This window comes from Rhinoderma darwinii, chromosome 9 (assembly GCF_050947455.1).
Source record: "Rhinoderma darwinii isolate aRhiDar2 chromosome 9, aRhiDar2.hap1, whole genome shotgun sequence".
NCBI classification, from domain to species: Eukaryota; Metazoa; Chordata; class Amphibia; order Anura; family Rhinodermatidae; genus Rhinoderma; species Rhinoderma darwinii.
Window position 1 is genome coordinate 95,291,039 of NC_134695.1, and position 24,961 is coordinate 95,315,999.

Below are 24,961 nucleotides of genomic sequence, written 5' to 3' on the forward strand. Positions count from 1 at the left end.
GCACGCACACACGCAGGGGATTTGTTGCGGATTTGGCTGTGGATTTCACCCCTTCCGCTGTAAGCATCGAAAGCATGTTCCGGATTTGGAAAACCGCAGAATGTTCTAATTTTCGTGCGGAAAAAAAATTAAAATTCCGTAGCATGTGGATGAATTTCTTTAAATCTAATCCACTTGCCTGCCACAGTCTTCTGCTGTGGATTTTCCGCCTGCAAATATAGACGGAAATCCGCTACGTGCACAGGGGGTCTAAGAAAGCCTTATTGTTGTAATCATGTTTTCAGTACGGGACAGTTGTCCCGCAGCGAGGCAGGGACTCCTAGCGTCGTACATAACTATGATGCTAGAAGCCCGGCTCCCTGCAGTGTGTTCGGTCCGGGACTTCCGCCCGAAATACGTTCCGTCCTTTACGGACCGAACATGCTCGTGTGAACCCAGCCTAATACTTCTGTCTATGCTTGACATTTTAGGGCACCGATCTTGAGAATGCCCAACACCTTTGTTACCAGTTATGTGGTGGCTATGCACGTGTGCTCACTTTTATTATAGGAAATACCCGCTAAATCAGTCATCTTAGTTATGACCGCTAAACAAACCCCAAAAGTCAACCCTGGGAACTTTTTTGACCACTTGATGCCCTTATTAAACATCCCTTAGTGCAGAGTCGGGGTGAGGTGCAAAAATATCCTGCAGAATGGCTATGAGAGGAGAAGTACCGCCAAATATGCTAATAAACTATGAGCTCGATTTTGGCCTTCCAATTGGCACTTTTTGGGGTAGGAAATATGGATTTTATTGACGTAGAGTGAAGCTGACAATACATTGCGATCTCAGACGGCCTTTTTTTTAATGAGTTATTCTCGGTTGTTCGGTGAGGATGTCGGTAAAAGATAAATCGCTATCAATCTCTGCATTGATCTGTGGCCTGGTCTGGGATTCTATTGATGGGATACAAATCTGTCGTTTGGCATTAGCAACTTTCCAAGGAGTGCACACGACAACGACTGCAAAATCCAACACGGCAGATCCACAGATATCTCTCTGTCTTCGGTCAGTCGGCATAAAATGGTCCAAATTGTCCTTTCCGGTCGTCAGAAATCTCTAGTGTATATCCAGCTTCAGCCAAGACAAGGAACTGCTTTCATTTGACATTAGTAGGGAAATGTCTAGCACCCCCTATAGACATTAGATTGGAGGCTGGATCAGATGATGATTATCTAATGTGTATAACTATCTTTAGTTTAGCTGTGATCAGATCCATGTGTGGCTAGCATTAGGCTCTGTTCACACTGGCGTTACTGCTATGACAAATCCTTTTTTTAACTGATAAAATTTAACCCTGACAGATACTTTTGACTTACGATGGATGGAGTCTTTCAGGTTCCCTTAGGGTTTTCATATTTTTGACGGCAAGAGTAGTGCTGCAGATTGCGCTATTCTTGCTATCAAAATTCTAGAACCCCTGATGGAAAAAAAACATAATGGTGCAGTCGCACTTGGCGTATTAGCCTTTTATTTCTGCAGCGTACAAATACGCTGCGCAAAACTGCACAATGTCCAATGGGAAAATATTCCTCAACTCTGACATATTTCTGAATTTCTTGCATTGCGAAATATTTTTCCCGTAGGTTTACATAGAAAAGTTTTCCGCAGCGTATTTTTAGACTGCGGAAAAACAAGGCAAATACGCCACGTGTGTCTGCACCCTTAGGGTATGTTCACACGGCAGCGTCCGTAACGGCCGAAATTACGGGGCTGTTTCCAGGAGAAAACAGCCCCGTCATTTCAGCCGTAACGGCATGTGCAGGCGCTTGAACGCCGCGTCCATTACGGACTTAATTGGCGCTGCTTTTCATTGGAGTCAATGAATAACGGCTCCAATTACGTCCCAAGAAGTGACAGGACACTTCTTTGGCGCGGGCGTCTATTTACGCGCCGTCTTTTGACAGCGGCGCGTAAATATACGCCTCGTGTGAACAGACCAACGTCAGCCCATTGCTTTCAATGGGCAGATGTTTGCCAACGCTATCGAGGCGCATTTTCGGACGTAATTCGAGGCGTAAAACGCCCGAATTACGTCCGTAAATAAGCCGTGTGAACATACCCTTACACAAATGTGAACGGAGCCTTGGAGATATATTTTATACAAAGCTCCTGTAGCCTCTCTATCTTTGTATTTCTAGACCCTGATTATGATGGCAGTATTATAGGGTAAAGCATTCTATTATAAGCAGGGACAGATGGGTAATTGTATGCTTTGTTTTCCTCCACCATTATACAGACAGTCCACGGCAAATGAAACGCAACCAGACCTGGGGTCCCACAGGTCTCTTCACCATCAGGAATGTGACCTTGGTGTCTAGATATACAGCTGCTCCCCACACCGGAAGCTCCAGCCGAGCACCAAAGGGGCAATTATAATAAATGAAGTGTGTGCATCGCACACCTGTGCTCACGGCCCCCGGGACAGGACAGGCAGGTCTTGGAAAGAAGAGGGGGGCGGGGGGGGGGGTGTCATCCATCAGTAGGAGATTTCCAGAGCAACCTATGCACCCATTCTGAGCAAATTGGAACCCCCAGCACACTACCCTATTACCCTCTCCACCCTCATTAAAATATCTCTTGCAACAGTGGAAGGGTTAATCCTGATGTTCACCCGCTCAGTTGAGTACCAGAGGGACCGGACCTGCTATAACCGGGTGTCAATTAACCCTTTGCGGTACCGAGCTTCCTTCTACATCTTCGCGTGCACAGTGTCCTACAGAATTGGTCACCTGTGAGGGAATGGAAAGGGACAGTAAAATCTTTATGCATCCTTTCAAGCCTATACCACTTATTTGGTGTGTCCTTGGGGAGGAGAATAGAAGACTATTTGAGGCCAATTCATAACTGTACGGGTCCCTGGCAGTGATTACTGGGAGGCAGGTAGATACTGATCAATGCGTGCGGGCCCTTTTTTGGACTCATTAGCTTGGGCCCTTGTAGCGGACCTGCCTATGCCACCATAGTATATAAATAGGCATTCATTCACTTTTTTCCTTTAAATATTATTTTTCATCTTACTAAGATCAATGAGGCACAAACATGTTGTTAAAGGGGTTGGCCGACACGATAGTTGATAAATGTATGCCTGCTGGGGGTCCCAAGTAGGAGGGTCCCATGTACTTTGCTTTAATTGGAGCAGCGGTCACACTACCGATCCATTTAATGTCTATGGGACAGACGGAGATAGTCACTTGGCTACTTCCATCAGTCCTACAGACATAGAACAGAGCGGTAGTGCCCACGAGGTCGCTGCCGCCGCATCCAAACGGGGGTCACGTAACCATTGTGATCACTGGGGATCTCACCATTGAAAACCCCAGCGAGCAAACATTTATCAACTATCCTATGGAAAGGTAAGAAATGTATTCCGTGGGGCCAACCCATTAAGGCACCGTCCACATTGGCGTTTTTAGGTTTCTGCCACAGGTACCGTTATTTTTGACGGCAAGAACAGCACAATCTGCAACGCTATTCTTGCGGTCAACAATTAGTAACTTGGCGGACACCATTATAAGTCAATCGGTCCGTCAGGATTAGTTTGGATCTGTTTAGAAACAGATCATTCATAGCTGTTATGTTGAAAATCCATGACACTAATATGAACAGAGCCTAAGTTTTGGAGCATTTACACCCATATCGTTACTGGATAATGCAGAACTACTCAATTATGAAATGATCTTTCCCTAATTACATACAGCAATGTCGGTGATATCCTCAGCAGCAGGTGCCCTTTACAATTTGTCTTTCCGCTCTGTAGTATTCAGTCCTCCCCAATTCCCTCTTGTTCTATTTTGTTGACAGGTCGGGGATGTCCTTGGTGATCCTGCACTGGGAATCTGAGCCCTCTGGAGGCGACAATGTTTGACCTGGCTGTCATGGTGAGTAACTGGAAGATCCACCAGGGTTGTGTATGTCTCATGTACAGGTAAGTTCCATGTAACATTGCCAGCAGAATTACATAAGACTCAAGCCATGTTTTAAGAGCTGCAAATGTATGATATGAAGATCCACATTAAAGGGGTTATCCGGGGACCAAAAATTGCATTTCAATAATATATTTATGTGAAACGAAGTAACTTACTAATATACTTTAATTAAAAATTCTATACTAAATGGTGCCGTTCAAACCTCATGAATTATTTAGGAAGTGCTGGAGCTTTTCTAATAGTGATGACGCTCCGACACGGCCCCACGTGACTCATCTCTTGCTTCATGTGCTGTTCGTGAACATGACCGTAAGGGGCTGTCACATTACCTATTGCTTGAGTCCCGAGCAGAGTATCAACTAGCGCTTTGCTCGGGACTCCAGCCCTGCTCCCGACGTCCATATTTGGTCAATTCAGGGGTTTCCTATCGCTGGAGTTCCCGAGCAGAGCAGCAGCTGATGCTAAACTGGGGACTCCACAACTTCTGCCCACGTCACTGTAACTGTCCATATATGGACAGTGACGTCGGCAGCAGTACTGAAGTTCCGGAGCATCAGCTGATGCTCTGCTCGGGGACTCCAGCGATAGGAAACCCCTGAATTGACCAAATATGGACGTCGGGAGCAGGGCTGGAGTCCCGAGCAAAGCGCTAGCTGATACTCTGCTCGGGACTCAAGCAATAGGTAATGTGACAGCCCCTTACGGTCATGTTCACGAACAGCACATGAAGCAAGAGCCCAGTCACGTGGGGCCGTGCTGGAGGGTCATCACTATTAGAAAAGCTCCAGCACTTCCTGAATAATTAATGAGGTTTGAACTGCACCATTTTGTACAGAATTTTTAATTAAAGTATATTAGTAAATTACTTAGTTTCACATAAATATATTATTGAAATGCAATTTTTGTTCCCCGGATAACCCCTTTAAGGACTACTTTTTTTAAATCCCCTTTAGAGCTGAAGGGCCACTATATATAGTTATTAGAAAACTTTAACATATTGTATTACGGGTGAAAATGTTGGTATTAATCCTTATATATTGAAAATAATAGAGAATTCGCATTAAACTTTTGCCCTATCTCGCTTGATTGGGAATCTCTGAAATTAGGGTTGAAGCATAATTAATATTTGCAAAATTACTATTATAAATTATGATTAAATGTATATTCCGTTGAAAACTTTAATGTTGGAGAGTTACGTTCTATGGTTTTTAATATTGTCCATGTGTTTTTTTTGGCTGTCAGAATGGTGGCTGAAGTTATAGCGCCATCTAGTGTCTAACCACGCAAAATTATTCAGTGATTCTTGGTGGACATGTATTAGGGGTACATTATGCTAATTATAAAATTTTATAGACAAGAAATAATAATTTTGTCTTCATAATTTGGTCATTCATCCTATTTGGAAATCCTTTGAAGGGGTTTTGCTTGAGACTGGGGGGATCCGGGTGGGAATGGGAAGTTTTCTTTGTCTAAAAATCTTTAATAAAAAATTTTGGGATTAAAAAAAGGAAATTGCATGAATGGCATTTCCCTAATGTAATTTTTTTTATTGCCATTGCTTCACTTATAAATGAGAATGTTACAGTAACAAAGCAGGAAAGTCACTGGATATTTTAAAACCCTATTCCTCCATATCATATCTGCATTTGCTATGCCATAGAATATAATCTATTGTTCCCTGTTATCAGCCATTGTAAGAATGGTAATAAGATAACTAAAGCTGGCTTCACACTGTGCATTTTTAACATGCATTTTTTGTTTTAGTAGATAAACTCCCATATCTTTTAACAACCAAAACAAAAGAACGCATGTTAAAAACGCAACAAATAGCGCATAGTGTGAACCCAGCCTAAGGACACTTTCAGACGTTGCGGTAGAGTTGCCGTAGAAGCCGCATCGGAAAACCGCATGCATTTTTTCTGCGATTTAGTGCGTTTTTTGATGCAATTGTGTTTCTTAGCGCAACCGCATCAAAAAAACGCACCTAATCGATGCAAAAACGCATTACTTTTCGGATGCAGATTTTTAATGCGATTTTAACCGCACCTCAACTGCAACATATGAATGAACCCTAATGTTCATCAATAGCATTACTGACAAGAAACTAAAAAAAAATCCATTTATGTTCTCAGAACTTCCAGAAACATTTCCCAGCATGTAAATGAATGAGAGGGACTGCGATGTCTTATAAGGCTATGTTCACACACAAACTCAACAACGTCTGAAAATACGGAGCTGTTTTCAAAGCAAAGCAGCTCCTGATTTTCAGCCATTTTTTTAAGCCACTTGCGTTTTTTGCAGCGTTTTTTACGGCCGTTTTTGGAGCTGTTTTTCAATGGAGTCAATGAAAAACGCCTCCAGAAACGTCCCAAGAAGTGACATGCACTTATTTTGACGAGCCGTCATTTTACGCGCCGTATTTTGACAGCGACGCGTAAAATAAAGGCTCGTGGGAACAGAACATCGTAATTCCCTTTGAAAGCAATGGGCAGATGTTTGTAGGCGTATTAGGGGCATTTTTTCAGGCGTAATTCGAGGTGTAAAATGCCTGAAGTACGTCTGAAACCACTGCGTGTGAACATAGCCTTACTTGGATAAAACAGCTCCTGATTTTCAGACGTGTTTTTAAGCCACTCGTGTTTTTCGCTGCGTTTTTTACGGCCGTTTTTGGAGCTGTTTCCAATAGTCAATGAAAAACGGCTCCAAAAACGTCCCGTGAAGTGACCTGCACTTCTTTTACGCGCCCGTTTTTCAAAACGGCCGCGTGAAAAAACGGCCCGTCGCAACAGAACGCCGTTTTTCCCATTGCAATCAATGGGCAGATGTTTGGATGCGTTCTGCTTCCGATTTGTCGGCCGGCCCGAAAAACGTCCGAAAATAGGCCGTGTGAACATACCCTAGTGTATTCCAAAGGTCTTCAACCTTGAGCTATCCAGCTGTTGTGAAACTACAACTCCCAGCGTGCCCTGACATCTTTCAGCTGTCATGGCATGCTGGGATTTGCAGTGTCACAGCAGCTGGATAACCTCTGGTCTATTCAATTTCATTCCAAACTATTCTATTAGTGTCTCATCTGATAACGCTGCACTTCTATAGGCTGCTGGCTTTAGGTTCAGTGCTCCAGCACATACCAAAGAGGGATCTATTGTGTACTTTAAGGGGTTAAACACCCACATGGACACATGAGACAACCCACCGCCAGCAGCAGCAGCAGCAGCAGACCTCATTTCCTCCCATGCCTGTCACTGATCACATGATTCTAACATTATCACATGTCCTTTAACCCCCTAGGCCCCAGTAGCCGCTGCCTTTCCACCCGCAGTCATGTTTCCTGTATTCTCTCTGCTGGTTTTGTGTCTTTTCAAACCCGTTCTAGGAAGTAATGGGACTTTACCCAACATTATCCTGCTGCTGATGGACGATGTGAGAGGGCAGTGGCGGGCGGGGGTTTTGCTTTGTATATAATGCAATGATTTATAAATACAGAAAGTTCAAGGTGCTTTGTGGGCAGCAGAACCGCTTGTACTCCGCTCGCCTCTGCTTATCTTATAATATTGATGTAGTATGTATGTTGTGAGGGATTTTTCAAACTATTTGGTTCAGTTTACACGCCGCGTTCACAGATATGAAGCTGCGCAGTGGCAGGCGTGGTCAATTGTTGAATGCGTCTCCCCCTGTGGAGCTTTTTTTTTTTTTTTTTACTAATTTTAGCATCTATAATTAACATATGTAAGTAATATTTGTAAAAAAAATAATAATTCTCCCTACAGATGGGATGGGGAGACCTCGGTGTATTCGGAGAGCCCTCCAGAGAGACTCCAAATCTGGATCAGATGGCATCGGAAGGCATACTTTTCCCTGATTTTTACACAGCTAATCCTCTGTGCTCCCCATGTAAGTGTGTGAACAAGTGTGAGAGATAAAACACGCACATAAGGCCTTATTCACACGAACGTGTATGACATCCGTGCTACGTGCGTGGAAATCACGCGCGTCGCACAGACTTATGTAAGTGAATGGGGTTGTTCTGACCGGTCGTGATTTTCACGCAGCGTATGTCTGCCGCGTAAAACTCACGACGTCCTATACTTGCCCGTGTTTCGCGCAGCACGCACCCATTGAAGTCAATGGGCGCGTGCAAATCGCGCGCGGCACACGGAAGCACTTCCGGGTGACGCTACAGTTGTTAAAGAAGTGAAGGGAAACATAAAATCCCCTCCTTCTTTACTGTTTCGTAACATAAAAACAGAGTGTCATAATGATGCCGGCTGCGCGAAAATCACGCAGCCGCGCACCATATACAGATGCCACACTGAACTTTTGCGCGCGCAAAATGCAGCATTGTTTTTTGCGCGCGCAAAACGGACACGTTCGTGGGAATAAGGCCTAAGTGTCGTGTTAAAGGGTTTCTATACTATCATATAAATATTGCTAATACGAACGAGCACATGTAGTGACAGAATTGGTCCTAAAGTGCTGGTCAGGGAGACATAGCTGCTGGGGTGAGGGGTGTGCTCCCCCAAGTGCTGACCATGGGGTCCGTTCTGTAGAAGGCGGGGATGTGTTTGATTATAGACGCTCATCCATGGACATGGGATACATCTTTAGGCCTCACACCTGAAAAAAAAACAACATCCTATTGGCAATCCTATTTGTCCTTTTAAGGAGCAACAGTATATGACATAACCCCAGTTTTTAAAGGGGCTGTCCCTGTCCCGGATTAGAAACAAGGATCCAGCACCATGTCTGGCTGTGTCTAGTATTGGTATTTCATCGGGTGCTATATTGGAAATGAAACGTAAGGTGTCCCACATATGCAATAGCGTCTATTTAGAAAAATTTGTATAAAGGAAAGTGGGGAAGGTACCAGCGCAACCAGTCAGGGCGCTGCTTTTTTTTTTTTTTAATCGCCTGTACTAGAAAAATTACAGCTGTTATCTGATTGGCCGCTATAAGTAACACCATTGTTTTTAATTTGTACCAGGTTTATAAATATCTAACATAATCTAGTCCATGACTGTATGCAGAGACGTATATCACTTCTGGGCTAACCCAAAACGAGAGAGAGTTGCCATATTGCCGCGAACAGAGAACTTCGCATGTCCGTCATTGTATATACTGAATATAATTGTGATGTCGCGATCAGTTCGTAAACTTATTTTGTGAATGTCTGTACATATTGATCAGGGCGCTACAATTGTGCAAGGTCGAATCATACGGGCCAGACGCATGTAACGCTTTACTGTGCATGTTCTGCGTGGTTTGATCATTTGTTTGTATAGATTTTTTTTATTTTTTTTTTACTCCTATTCTGTGTCTATCAATAAATTACTTGTGGAGTTTGGTCGTTCACAATATCATTATTCCCTTTTGATCATATAGCCAGAGCGTCTTTACTAACTGGACGTCTTCCGATACGCAACGGTTTTTATACTACAAATGCCCATGCCAGGAATGGTAAGGACAACTTTGTTTGGTCACTGTAGGCTACTGTATTGTTTCTATATCACTTCTGGTATATAATGTATACCCTAATATATACACGGAAGTTTCGTTGATTTACGTTAGTCTCAGAGATGCAGAAAATATAATTTTTAGAAATGGTACAAGTTGTCTGCTGGTTTAATGCCAATGAGCTAAAGTTGTAGAAAGGTGGAAATATATGAATGCTAACAGTTCTCCTGTTCACAGCTTATACTCCACAGGAGATACTGGGTGGGATCCCTGATTCTGAGGTGCTGCTGCCGGAGCTGCTGAAGAAGGCCGGATACGTGAATACAATTATCGGCAAATGGTAAAATTCCAGTTGTGCTTTGTATTGTTTCTGCAACTTTTAAAGGGGTCGTCCACTTTGCAGAACCCATTATCAGATATCATGGACTCTGAAAGACAGCTGATCTTCTGCAATTACCTGTAAAGGTTTGTTCACACGACCTATTTTCAGCAGTTTTTCGGGCCGTAAACGCCCCGAAAAATAGCTAAAAATGCGGGAGCTGAACGCCTCCAAACACCTGCCCATTGATTTCAATGGGAAAAACGGAGTTGCGTTCCCACGGGACGTTTTTTAAAAACGGCCGCGTAAAAAAACGCCTCGTAAAAAGAAGTGCATGGCACTTCTTGAGCTGTTTTTGGAGCCGTTTTTCATTGACTCGATAGAAAAACAGCTCCAAAAACGGCCGTAAAAAACGGCTGAAAATCAGGGGCCGTTTTCCCCTGAAAACAGCACCGTATTTTCAGCCATTTTTTTGAAAGGGGGTGAACATACCCTCATTGCCATATCTGTACTGTAGACGGTCACTTTCTCAGCATAGGTGCAAAAGTGGAAGATGTAGCATGCAATACCAATTAAAATCACTTGATTTGAATAGATCCCATACATTAGTTCCAGTGAACACTGAGTAGAGGGCCGCACTTGATGTGGCTCTTATCTCTGGCAACTAAAGGGGCACGATAAAAGGATCGGCCTCTGTAACCTCAACATGACCTAGCAGGACATTTGAGTAGGGGATGTGTAACAGAAAACCCTATAAAATATGCTATGGAAGTATCCCGTTATTGATAATGTATTATACCATTTTACTCAAAATCCTTCATACATTTCAATCTATAAATGCATCCAAAAGCTTTATATTCCTTTTTTAACACATTTCCTTGTGTCTGTTCCTGTTCTGATCCTGACTTCTCTCAACTTATAGGCATTTGGGACACAGAAGAAAATATCACCCGCTAAGCCGTGGTTTCGATGAATGGTTCGGTTCACCAAACTGTCATTTTGGACCTTATGATAATAAAGAACGGCCAAATATACCGGTGTACAAGGACTGGGATATGATTGGAAGGTAATGTATCCACTACTCAGTCACTCTGTATCCGTTTTTATAGGACTGTCTGGTTGAGAAAACTCTAAGTTAAAGAGACTCTGTCACCACATTATAAGTGCCCTATTTCCTACATAATGAGATCGGCGCTGTAATGTAGGTGACAGCAGTGCTTTTTATTTAAAAAACCGATCTATTTTCACCACTTTATTAGCGATTTTAGATTTATGCTAATGAGTTTCGCAATGGACAACTGGGCGTGTTTTACTACTGACCAAGTGGGCGTTGTACAGAGGAGTGTATGACGCTGACCAATCAGTGACCAATCAGCGTCATACACTTCTCTCCATTCATTTCCTCAGCGCATAGGGATCCTGCTAGATCCTTATGTGCTGTCTTATACTAACACATTAAGGATACTGAAGTGTTTATACAGTGAATAGACATTCCACGGGATGTCTATTCACAATCCCTGCACTTCGTTAATGTTTCTGTGGTAGTTACAGCAGAGGAAGCGTCATCTCGCGAGATTACGCTGTAAATGACAGGTTACAACGAGATTACACTTGCTCTGCTGTAACTACCATAGAAACATTAACGAAGTGACGGGATTGTGAATAGACATCCCGTGGAATGTGTCAGTATAAGACAGCACATAGTGATCTAAAAGGATCCCTATGCGCTGACTAAATTAATGGAGAGAAGTGCATGACGCTGATTGGTCACTGATTGGTCAGCGTCATACACTCCTCTGTACAACACCCACTTGGTCAATAGTAAAACACGCCCAGTTGTCCATTGAGAAACTCATTAGCATAAAGCTAAAATCGCTAATAAAGTGGTGAAAATAGATCGGTTTTTTAAATAAAAAGCACTGCTGTCACCTACATTACAGCGCCGATCCCCTTATGTAGGAGACAGGGCACTTATAATGTGGTGACAGAGCCTCTTTAATAGAGGGGGTCCTCCGTTCATGACTCATCTATTAGACCAAACCATGAGTGGCTACAAAGAGCGTCTCTCGCGAGGTGCCAATGGTTGTCATGGCAACTTGGGGGCCTAACGAAGGCCCCCAGGTGTGCTATCTTTGTGCTCCTATTAATAGGAGCCTGTAAAAATCACTGTATACAGAAATATTAGTATATCAGTATATCGTGCAAGCAATCCAACAATTGCTTGTTTAAGTCCCCTAGTTTTTTTTAATGTACAAAAAAAATGATTAAAAGTTAAAAAAAAAAACTTTTCTCATATTTCCCCAAACTGTTAAAAAAAAAAAAAAAAAAGAATGAACATATTTGGTATCGCCGCATCCTTAAAAGTCTTAAGTATTGTAATACAACGTTATTTGACCCGCATGGTGAAGGCTGTAAAAAAAAAAAAAAAGCCAGAATTGTTGTTTTTTTTAGTCTCCCAAAAAAATGGAATAAAAACTGATCAAATAGTCGCATGTAACCCAAAATGGTACCAATAAAAGCTGCAGCTCGCCCTGCAAAAATAAGCCCTCACACCGCTCAGTCGACAAAATTGTAAAAAAAGTTAAAGCTCTCAGAATATGGCTACACACAACAATTTTTGGTGTATTGCAGTAATCATATCGGCCCGTGGAATGAAGTTAACATGTCATTTTTAACACACCTTGAACACTACCCAAAAAATCAAGCCCTCATATGGCTAAATTGAGGGGGGAAAAAAAGTTATGGCTTTCAGAAGGTGGGAAAGAAAAAACAAATTGTCTCCAACACATGCTGCACCCTAAATAAATAACTGTTGGAAGGATTTTAAGGATCTTTTAAAAAGAAATTATCCAAAAACATTATCTAACAAGAGAAAAAAGCTGAAGAAATGCATATATTTTTTTAAACTTTTTTTGCCATTTCTCTCATTCTCACGCTTCTTATCATTGCTTCTTATCATTGGTTCTTATCATTGCTTCTTATCATTGCTTCTTATCATTGCTTCTTATCATTGCTTCTTATCATTGCTTCTTATCATTGCTTCTTATCATTGCTTCTTATCATTGCTTCTTATCATTGCTTCTTATCATTGCTTCTTATCATTGCTTCTTATCATTGCTTCTTATCATTGCTTCCCTCTCCCGCTAGATATTATGAAGATATACATATTAATCACAAGACAGGGGAGTCCAATCTAACGCAGATCTACTTACAGGTACTAATCTAAGGCCCATGCTAATAAAGTGATTTTATGTTCTATAGTATCCAAAACTGGACTAGAATAAAACTGAGCTGATAATTAATAGATAATATTCTTATTAAAAATTGCTTCGTTTTTATTCAAAGATCTGGGTGATTCCTACGGTCTATAGCTTGAGATAACATTGTCATTATGCCATTGGTTGCATCGGTAGAACTATGGCTTTACTCTGGTAACTCAAAGGTGGTGCTGATGTAGTATATGAGCCTATATATCTGAGAATCAGGGGGCAACTGTCACAAATAGCGATGTCTGTGGTCTTGGGCATGGATAAATCATTGTTCCAAGGGGCACACATGGCAGAAGGAGTGGCCGGGGATGGGCCGGAGTGGAATCTAGAACACCTTGGAGCAAATAGGTCATGGTCAAAGACAAGCCAGGAATGGATCCAGCAGGAAGGAGAAGAGCCCTTCCTTTATATTTCCCATTCATTTTGAATCCACTCCTATGGCTATGACCCAAAAACTGCATCAGAAACTGCATGTGTGATTCCAGCCTTATGCTTTTTGTAATCCTTATGTTATTTCCTGCTGATTCATTGACTTTTATCCTCTCATCAGGAAGCCTTGAAGTCTATTAGCAAGTATGGGACTTCTAGGCAACCCTTCTTTATGTACTGGGCCATCGATGCCACCCACGCTCCTGTCTACGCCTCCAGCCCCTTCCTAGGAACAAGTCGTCGAGGATTGTAAGCGATGTACTCAGTTTGTTAATTTTTACGATTGGCGCTCAACTTTTCCCCCTCCGTAGGGAAACGTATGACTTTGTGTGGGAGTCGCTGTAATGCCACAATTTGATTTGTGGGTAACCAAATGTCGTTGAGGAGCCTTAACCTAATAGAGTATTAAAGGGACATTGATAGAAAAAATATATATCCTACATTAGAAACCACTAAGGCTGGATTCACACGAGCACATTACGTCGGTAATGGACGGAACGTATTTCGGCCGCAAGTCCCGGACCGGACACACTGCAGGGAGTCTGGCTCCTAGCATCATAGTTATGTACGATGCCAGGAGTCCCTGCCTCTCTGCAGGACAACTGTCCCGTACTGAAAACATGTTTTCAGTACGGGACAGCAGTTCCACGGAGAGGCAGGGACTCCTAGCGTCGTACATAACTATGATGCTAGGAGCCCGGCTCCCTGCACTGTGTCCGGTCCGGGACTTGCGGCCGAAATACGTTCCGTCCATTACGGACGTAATGTGCTCGTGTGAATCCAGCCTTAATCTTGCGTAGTGGCACAACACATGGTATACGTCGTAGCTCATATAGATGTATAACTTTACCCTAGGTATGGAGATGCAGTTCGTGAAATTGACTTCAGCATAGGGAAGATCTTGGAGCTTCTGAAGAACATGGGAATTGCTAAGGACACCTTCGTTTTTTTTACATCTGACAACGGAGCTGCGCTCATCTCTGCTCCAAACCAAGGTAAGATTTTCTCCTGATCGCTGATAATCCAGTTTATAATATCAGGGCGATGGAATATTTAGCTATTTTATGTTCTTCAAATGTATTCCAGGTGGCAGTAACTCCCCATTCCTATGTGGGAAGCAGACCACATTTGAGGGTGGTATGAGGGTGCCTGGCATTGCATGGTGGCCGGGGCATTTGGCTGCTGGTCAGGTGAGTTTTTATCAGGGACAGCTAGTCAATGCAACTAAAGAAAATTATTGTGAGTCATTTACAGACTATTATTTCGCACATGGATTATACTTTGGCTCTTCGGTTTTTATTGGTTGTAACCCAGCTATCCTAGAGTCCTGAATAGCAAATCTGCTTGGTTGTGCAGCTATATAGGAGCAAGGGAACTGTGCAATGCATTTCTTTTGTGGTGGCGCTGCAGGGGGAATTGAGCTTTTGCATCCAGGTTCCCTCACATGTGATCACTAGGGGTCAAGAAACCGATACCCTGTGATCTTCTTATAACCAGGAGAGTCTTCTAACAGAAAAGTAGTGTCCAAAGTGAACAACCCCTTAGGCCGGGTTCCCACGTAGCGTAAACGCTGAGGAATTTCCACAACGGAATTGTGTGCGGAAATTCCGCAGCATTTACAGTTGCAGCAAAGTTGATTTTCGAAAATATCATACCCACGCTGCGGAAAAAATCAGCAGCGTAAACTTTGATAATTTGACCTGCGGTGCAGAATTTTATTCTGCAGCATGTCGATTTATGCTGCGTTTTTGTTGATTTTCTGTTGCGGGTTTTCCCCAATTAATTCAATGGAGATGCAAAACCCAACAGAAAGCCAAGCGTTGCGACTTTTGCGGCGTAATCGCAGAGATTACACTGTAAAAATCGCAACTCTTGAAAAAAAAATATCATACTTACCCAGAATGCCATCCTTCCTGCAGTTTGGCCTCCTGGGATGATGACTCATCCCTTGTGACCGCTGCAGCCAATCACAGGCTGCAGCGTCACATGGCCTGCAACGTCATCGTAGGAGGCTGGAGCGGAAGTCAAAGGACAGGGTTTTTTTTTTTTTGGTTTTTTTTTGGGGTCGGATTTTTACGCAGTGTATCCGACCCATGGGAACCCGGCCTTAAAGTAACTTTGCAAATACTTTTCTTATTTAGTACTGATTTCATGTCTCCATTCACATCCAGAGCTGTTTTCAAAATTCTGCTACTTGTCCTTCGAAACTGTCAGGGATTTGTCTTTACCCCAGACCTGTGACCGAACATCTTAACTCTAGCTGTGTAACGGTCGTCTGAGCTCCCACAATGCATTGCCCTTTTGGTAACTGGAAACCATAAGAAGTTTGAATTTATCTTTGAATGTGAATGGAGAAGAACTGAAAAATATCTAAACCTAAATAAATTGTTAAATTATTTTGTAAACTGTAGAATTGATGCACAGAGTTGGAGTTTTCCTTCTAGCCGTTTTCTTTTAAGTCATGAATATGTCCCCATCATCCAGTGCTGATCCTGAAGTTGCAGGTTTGGTAGCAGAAAGGTATTGAAAAGCAGATTTTCTATTGCTCGTTTAACTGTAAGGAAGTAAAATGCAGAAGGAAAATGACTACATGTCTGTGTCTTACTGATAACGTATGTGACCAGCTGAGGTCATTCATTCTTTCCTATATTAGCAAACTGCTGGCAAACTTAAAGACGTTGTCCGGTTTCAGCAAATTACTGTATAATTTTTTTGTAGAATTAAAAGATATACAATTTTCCAATAGACTTTCTGTATTAATTCCTCATGGTTTTCAAGATCTCTGCTTGCTGTTATTCTGAAGGATCATTCATTGTTTTTCTTCCAGGGGATAAAATTCTGTCCATGGTCATGTGACTGACACAGGTGCTGGGCTCGTTAGAGGACACAGCCCTGATACACATACTGTAACGAGCCGTGCACCTGTGTGTCCATCACATGACCATGGACAGAATTGTATCCACCGGAAGAAAAACAATTCTCACATATAAAAGTCAGAAATACTTGTAGCTGCTGGAGGCTGTAAATCACTTTCTACAACGAGGACAGGAGCTTCTTCAGGAGGCTGCACAGTACAGTCCTCACCTGGTGTCCAAAGGAGCAACTCATCCTGGCGCAGGTAAAGAGCAGTACAGGACATGTGGTACCGTACAGTAGGGAGGCGCTACCAGACAGCCAATCAGGGCATGCACTGCATTACAAGCGTTTTATCACTAAAAGGCCCATACTGATTGGCTGGATCTTCCAACCAATCACACGCGCCCGAGATCCAGACCTTTTGTGGCATTGTATGTTGAATGTGGGTTCAAGTTACAATGGCCAGGGAATACCATTGTATGTAGAAAATATTGTAACCTGAGGCCATTGTAACTTGAGGGACCACTGAATAATAATGTAGAGCGCAAGGCCAGATGAGGCAGATGTCATTCAAGCAGGCATGAAAAAACAGGTATTTAAGAAAGAAAACTAGTAGTCACGAAAAGTCTCTACTCGAGGCCCTTAAACAAAACGTAGGGCGTAAAATAAACCGCAGAGTGCAAATCCGAGAATTTGGATCGTGACTAGAACGATCTACGGAGACAGAGGATTAAGATAAAGGTGTTCTACAAGAGAGGTGAGAAAAAGAGGGGAAGGAAGAAAGGTGAGAGGAAAAAGGAAGGAGTATGCTCCATCAAGGGTAGGATAAGGATGGTAAGTCCAGTGAAGAATGAGCAGTAGGCAACACCTTTTAATGTTTTTGTTTTTTTTCTTTAACTCTAGTCTCTCTGATTTGTCCATTAGCATTTAAGAGCATATAATGTAGAAATTCCAAAAATCCTATGATCGGTTAGATTATTGAACGTTCCAGATTATTCGTTGCTATTGATTTATTTATCCGTTACTTAGGCTACATTCACACGAACGTAGCCCAACTCGGACGTGAAAAACTGCAGTTTTCCACGTCCGAGGTGGACCCGTGCGGCCCGCGATGTCACGGATCCCCCACAGACTAGAGTCTATAGAGGGATGCGTGACACGCAGTAAAATAGTACATGTCCTATTTTTCAACGGACCGTTCACACACTGTTAAAACAACGGTCGTGTAAACAGCCCCATTGAAATACATGGGTCCGTGTGACTGCCGTTGTTTTAACGGCCGTCACACGGACGAGATTCACGTTCGTATGAATGAGCCCTTACTCTCCAGTCTCTAAAAACAGGTTTCTATTTTTTCGGACCCCTGACCTCCGTTGCTCCTACCTTCTGGACCTTACAGACCCACCGACCAATTTCCGATTATTTGTATCGTATTCCAGTTTAGTAGGAGTTCCAGACATGTGACTGGGAGGTGAAGGTAAAATCTATAGGTAACAATTTGAAGGACAACATACAGCAACTAGTGTGTGCTGCATGTTCTGGTTTGGCTTTAGACCTCCCATTAACTTGATAAAATGGAGCAAGACCCTGCAGAATGCATACAATGCGGACTTCCGGTTTTTATAGAACTTTATGTTTAAAGTTCTACTATATTTATTTTTGTAGAAATTGATGTGGAAATGTCAAGATACTGAATTCAATGTAAAACCTAATAAGAGGAACAGTAGAGCGAGAGGAGAATCTATGCAGTTCTAAGAAACCCGGTTACTCCGTGACAAAATTATTACTCCATATCTACTAAAAATGGCTGCCGTAGGGGAGTAGAGGTCTAATTCTGCTACAAGGGGGTTTCTGATGTCCAATGCATTCATATTTTGGATTTAGAAACCTTGGAGTCAACTTGCTAAAATGTAATTTTATGTTTGTTCTCTATTTTGCCTAACCAACGATCCTATTTATTCCTCAACAGGTGAGCTACCAGCTAGCCAACATCATGGATCTGTTCACAACGAGCTTGGTCCTGGCAGGACTGGATCCTCCTGCAGACAGACAAATCGACGGCATTGATCTATCCCCTGTCATCCTGGGGGGCAAAGAAATTGAGAGGTTAGGATCACACAAAGTGCTTATGTGTTCTAACTAGTGCAAACGAAATTATATTGCCCATAGCAGTGAACTGGTAGCCGAAAAAGTCCAGATGTTATTTTTATAATTCAGGTTAGAAAAAAAAAAAAGCCGTGATCTGATTGGCGTCTGTCTGGAACCAATGCAATTTTCCTTGTACCGGAAAATATTTATATGCAACATTTTTTGGCAATGGGAACAATTTATTGGGTGGGCGATGTACTGAGGTTTTGATGATTGTGAGCTATGGAGATTACAATAGCGGCAGCACCAAAATTGTGGGGAATTTGGCCTTGCAAGCTGTCTGATGAGCTCTGTGAAAGTTCATATTCCTCCATCTTTTGTCTCCTTCAGGCCGATATTCTATTATCGCGGCAATGAGCTCATGGCAGTCCGGTTGGGGCCATACAAAGCTCATTACTGGACCTGGAGTAACTCATGGGAGGAACTGTCCCAGGTAGGTAGTCTTGTCTAATGTCCTGTCTTGGATATTAGATGACAAATCAGCTGATGGGAACGAAAATGGCAGCAGGCACGACTCTTCAGATCCAGCGACCAGTCCACACGTCGCTTTGTTAGAGCGAGAAAGGCCATAAAGACCATGAAAGGAGGCCATATAACAAAACGAAAGAGATGCTTGCAACGCATCCCTTCGTCATCCCTTTGCACACATTGACAATTCTACTTAGAAACAGCAGTTATGGACGTTTCTTAATATCTACTTATGTAATAATAATGGATAGTTCTGCCTATAATCCCAGGATCTTTCCAATCCAGTGTCAATCTTGTTCCAGGGTATTAATTTCTGTCCGGGACAAAATATTACTGGTGTAACAACACATGACCAAGTGGAGCACATCGAGCCTCTCTTATTCCACATGGGAAGAGACCCTGGAGAAAAGTACCCCATAAGGTAAAATTAGATGTCATACTGTAATATTCCTTATTAAGACACCACTCCTAAATGTTCCTATGCCTTGATGATAGGCCTAAAGTTCGTGTGTGGCTGACGGTGGATTGTGGGGTCCAAGTTGAAATCCATTAATCCAGTGGATGCTCGTTTATTTCAATAGGCGCTTAGGCCCCATTCACTGCACGTTTTTGGCAAACATTTAGCGTATACATTGGGTAAAGCTCCCGACGTATACATTATACAGTGGCCCCCTTCACACAGAGGCTATTATGGCATCCTTGTAACGTATATATCATGAAAAGCTCATAACCTATACGACGGATATCTGTGATGGATTCAATACAATGGCATTTGTCACCCATAGGCTCCCATGTTAAAAAGACTTATACCTCACTGTATACTTTTTTCTTTTTACCAGGACTCTGTTGTATGTAATAGCATAATCTACTACTCTAATATTTCGTTTGCTTCAACTATATTTAGTCTAGGCAGTGCTGGACTTTGGTACATTGTAGTAAACCATCCGGACAGGACAGAAATCTGTGCTGCCAAAGTGTTTTGCTCAGAAGATTGCCCAGACTAGATGCATTGCAACAAACCTTCAGCTGTGGACAGGTCTAGGTCAGAACCAGGGGTTTTACAAAATTAGAAAAACATGGCTTCTTTCTTCTAGAAACAGGGCCACAGGTTGTGTCTGGTATTGCATCTCCAAAGTGTATGGGGCTGAGCTGCGATACCTCACACAACCTGTGCACAGGTGAATCTTTCTTTTGTAGCCATATTAAGGAATCGTATCAACAATTCCCCAGTGTACACCTATTACGGGAATTGTTCCTTATGTGAGCGATTCAGCTAGTAGAGCAGTGGAGGAAAGCAAACTCTATTTTGGCCGCCCTTATGGTTCTCTGAGCACAATACAGGCACAACGTTCAGCACCTATATTCTATGAATTGAGTGTGTAAACAGGGCAATGATCAGCCGGTGAATGAGCAAGCGCTCGTTCATCGGCTAATCGTATAGTTTTAAATACTGAAAATATTATCGTAGTCGGCAGCACATCTCCCTGATGCGCTGCCGACATGATAACAATGTATGGGGACGAGCGATCGGAGTAATGAGCGCTCGTCCCCATACTAGCTCGTTGTGAAAGCAGCAAACGAGCGCCGATCAATGAGCTGTCTCGTTGATCGGCACTCGTTTACACAGCCCACGTCGGGCCATGTAACGGTACATTTACACTGTACAGCCCCTCTGCTATTTTCATTCAGAGATTAGAGGCTGCTTTATATGGATGTTGGGTACTGCTGTGGCATTGGGAGGGCAGCTGAAGTGAATTTAAAGGGTTATTCCAGTTTTATGTAAGTGTAGCTTATGCAATGTATATAATGCAAACGTAAGCAACTTTTACTTACGTATTTGATCTCAGTTTTCAGAATCTCCACTTTCTGTCAGTGAATAGAAACCTTTATCATTTACATTTAGTAACTGAAAATATGTCCTGAAAACGCACTGTTCCCACAACTCTCTAATGTAACGAGCACTGCATCGCTGTGAGCAGGACATGATCAAGAGGGGTTTTAATTATTTGGATTTAAACAATAAATGTTTCCAGCCACTGACATCAAGCAGAGTATATACAAAGTATATTCGAAAGTTGCACAACTTTTTATCATATAGCAAAATCACCAGAAGTTCCCTTAAAATCTCTCACAATTGTCCTGCTTGTATAGGGAGCCATTGCAGTTGTAGATTTGTATTAGGGTAATCGCTGGTAATGCAATTCTCGAATGTATTGGGTCCAATAGTGACTGCAATGAGGCTTGAGCGAAGAGTGACAGTGACACAGATGGAGCAGTGACCTCTGGTCTGTGCTCAGGTCCCAGAAGACTCCCCATTAGATTGTAAAAACTCTGCGGCAGCAGAGGGGTTAATCTTATATTTGCACCTGCTCCAGATAACAGAACCACACCACAGGGAGCAGCTCTGCAGCCAGGCCCAATATACAGTATATATTCAGGATGTCACCGCCCCATTGACTATCGCAAGTCTTCTTTACTTACTCCATGCTTTATTTTTCAGAATATCAAGTGTTGAGTATCAGACTGCGATGGTAGGAATTTCGCCTGTGGTCCGTCAGCACAAGGACTCCATGATCCCAGGGGAACCTCAGCTCAATGTGTGTGACCTGGCTGTTATGGTAAGTCTATATTAATATTCGAAGGCCTCCAAAACATGCGATATAATATAATTTGGCATTTATGTTTTCGCAACTCAATCTGTGCAACTCTCGTGTTCTGTATCCTAAAATTTCTCCATGTGTCTGTCTCCTTTTATGAGCTGCAAGCGCCCTCTAGTGGCCTAACTATTGTACACATCAAGCACTAGTCGTTATCTGATGTCCTTTGTGGACTCTGCTAAGGCCGGATTCACACGAGCGTGTTCAGTCCGTGATATACGGTCCGCAGGGCGGCCGCATTTCCCGGACTGAGCACATTGCGGGGAGCTGGGCCCCTAGCATCCTTGTTATCTATGACGCTAGGAGTCCCTGCCTCTCTGCGGAACTACTGTCCCCTACTGAAAACATGTTTTCAGTACGTGACCGTTTTCCCACAGCGAGGCAGCGACTTCTAACGTCATTGAGAATGCTAGGGGCCCGCCTCCCTGCAGTGTGCTCAGTCCGGGAAATGCGGCCGACCTGCGGACCGTATATCACGGACTGAACACGCTCGTGTGAATCCGGCCTAAATTGAAGTCTTCAAATAACAAAACCTATAAATCTACAACGTGTCCTTGTTTCAACAATAATAAGTCCTTTATCAGTAAGCCCGGGGCAAACCATCTGTCCCCTCCGCTCCAATGCCGGGTTTGGGACAGAGCCGCCAGACCTACGAGCTGATTGCAGTGGGGGGGATTCAAGGAATTACCTTTGTGGGTGTGCAATTGAAATTAAGAATTACTTTGGTTTTCATTGCCCATCAGTATAGTTACATGAGTTATATAAAATGATGAAAAATACAACCTAGACTAAGGTTCTATAATCCATCTTGCATATATGTCTTTAGCCTTTTTTTTTTTCTCTATTAAAAAAAATATTACTTTGAAACCACATCGATAATAAGAATTGTTCGTTCTCAATTTACATTGATAATTTTCAGCGCAGTGCTCACTTTCCATAACATATTTCTCAATACCCGCCAGAATTGGTCGCCACCTGGATGTGAGAAGCTCGGGAAGTGTCTGACCCCTCCAGAATCAAAACCTTGGAAATGTGTCTGGCCGCACTGATCAAGATTTGCCTTCTAGCCAGACATGGATTTTTATCTGCAAAGCAGGGACCAGAGCTGCGCTCATCTGACATTTACTGTATTCCTACCGCTTTGCCTTAGCCCTCCATGAAATGCTGCATTCCCGCAATGAACTGTAAGACATGGTTGAAGAATAACTTTATTTTAGAAGAAAAACAACCTAGCGATCACCTGATTGCTGCAGGTCTGGCATTTTATAACCCCAGTGATCGTCAAGGAGCTGACAGACGTTCCTCCTGCAGGGGAAAGGTAGTATTACATGCCAGCTATTGAGATGAATGGCTCACTATGTAATACACGACTCCACTCTAGCTAATAGACGTCCTAGTTGGTCATATTGACAGGGGTTGTCATGTTGAGACAACCCCTTTTAAGCTGGCCTCGCACTGACCAGTTATACACACCATTTTTAATAGTGAAGGGCTCAAAGTTGCACAATGAGATAATCCAATATAGTGGAAAATCAACGCAATGGACACAAATCTCTATACAAACTAAGAGAAAATGTTGTGTTTTGTTTGTCACTCAGGGTTCACAGGACAGACTGTTGTCTTACAGACTATCTATGGTTGTGCTCTGAAAGCCAGTTCTTTAGATGCACTATTGCCGTATTCTACAATATTGTAGGTGTACCGCTGTTGGGAAACTATAACTCTCAGCATGATCTGACAGCCGCAGGCTAACATACATTTGAACTTTAGACATAAAATGGTGGGAGATTTTATATAAATACTATTTGCAAAGTTGCTTTATTTTAGAAGCATTGAAGCAAGCAAAAAGTGAGTTGCGAAGAGGGACATATCTTTAGAAATAATATATTCTTTTGCTATATTTTGATTTTTTTTATTCAAGAATTCTGTGATTTAGAGCACAAGTAGCACTCACGCATGCACCATGTGGAATAAGCGGTAAACATGTTGTCTGTCCATAGGCAGCTATAGACACCAATGGATGCATCTTGTCCAGAGAGCTGCCTATATACAGTAATACCATATAAATAAACACCTCCTTCCCCTGCCAGCCGTGGTCTCTGAAGATGGGCACCAGTACAAAATACCAGGGCACCCCAACTATTACCTGCCATTTAAAACAGTCAGGATAGGTCATCAATATCAGATCGGTGGGGTCCAACTCCCGGCACCTTCACCGATCATCGGACCGAAGGGGCCGCGGTCGCGGATTCTTCATAGTTTACCAGGCACATGTGTACAGTTTTATACTTCACGGCTCTACCACAGTTTTATCTCTTTTATATCCCATTCAGACGCCTAGGAATATATCCACAGCATGTTTATTATTGCCGTGAATTCATTCCATTGAATTATAATAATACTTAATCCGCGTGCGGATCCGCTTGCCAATCCGGATATCTGGTGCAGATTTTCTCCAGCATACGGCAAATCTGTGCCGTGTGAACATGGCCTAATAGTGCAACAAGCATGCGTGAGCGCTACGTGTACTGGTTTTTGACCTTTGTAGAAAAACATGTAAGGGCCTGTTCACATCTGCATTGGAGGCTCCGTTAGGGGCCAACGTCACGGATCCGAGTAAAAATACCAGAAACAAGAGCTCAACATGCTGCATTATTATTTCCAATAAAACCATGGAAACCCAATGGAACCCTCTAAAGTCAATGGGTTCTGTCGGGTGCCGATGGTGTCTGTCATTGGGCGGTACTGGCGCTTGCGGTATTTTAGTTGTTCTGCTCCTGACGCTGCAGAATAATGGAAACGCTGACGCAGGTGTGAACAAAATGGTTCATCAAAATAAGTGTTTTCTCCGTTCCATAAACTGGTTTTCTCAATGTTTCGATAATTATGTTATAGGAGGAAATTAAGTGTATAAATCGATTTGACGTACGTTAAATATTTTTTGTGTATTTTATGCAATAACATTCCTACCGCCATATTGCAATACACACCAATGGTCTCCCGAATAAAAACTGGGACAGTTATCGAAACCAATCCGGTTCCAGCTATCATTTTTCCAATGCAAAAAATATAAGGAGTGATCTGATTGGAGCTCTGAGCCAATGTCCCTCTGTTTATCTGCACAAGATTTGACAGGAGGCCTTAAAGTGCCTTCCTTATGATTAGACTGTAAGCCTGCTGGCAGGAAATCCATATAAATCATTGTGACACTGATATTATCATTGTGTTCTATGTGTACACAGCAATGCTTGAGGAAGCTAACCATGCGCATTATATGAGATTAAAGCTTCAAGATCTGAACTTTTTTGTTTATAACGTTATTGGCAATGAGTTTAGGAAATTGTGAACAATGAGCAGAAAGGGAGACACCCTGGATCTAGGGACTGAAAT

The 24,961-nt window shown here is 42.7% G+C and overlaps 1 protein-coding gene across 2 annotated transcripts; it reads left to right on the plus strand.

Annotated features, from left to right (window-relative positions):
* On the plus strand, positions 1 to 24,871 carry GALNS (galactosamine (N-acetyl)-6-sulfatase). 2 transcript variants are annotated; one of them, XM_075838613.1, is made up of 15 exons: positions 1 to 59; positions 3,847 to 3,923; positions 7,742 to 7,865; positions 9,354 to 9,428; positions 9,663 to 9,765; positions 10,667 to 10,810; positions 12,892 to 12,958; positions 13,564 to 13,691; positions 14,298 to 14,437; positions 14,529 to 14,632; positions 18,268 to 18,404; positions 18,777 to 18,879; positions 19,217 to 19,335; positions 21,415 to 21,532; positions 22,534 to 24,871. In XM_075838613.1, the coding sequence occupies exons 2-15, from the start codon at positions 3,903 to 3,905 to the stop codon at positions 22,618 to 22,620; spliced, it is 1,470 nt and encodes a 489-aa protein (XP_075694728.1). In that variant the 5' UTR covers positions 1 to 59; positions 3,847 to 3,902; the 3' UTR covers positions 22,621 to 24,871. The 2 variants fall into 2 exon arrangements, with proteins under 2 accessions (XP_075694728.1, XP_075694727.1); XM_075838612.1 differs by lacking the exons at positions 1 to 59; positions 3,847 to 3,923 and adding an exon at positions 7,263 to 7,394.
* The last annotated feature ends 90 nt before the right edge of the window (positions 24,872 to 24,961 follow it).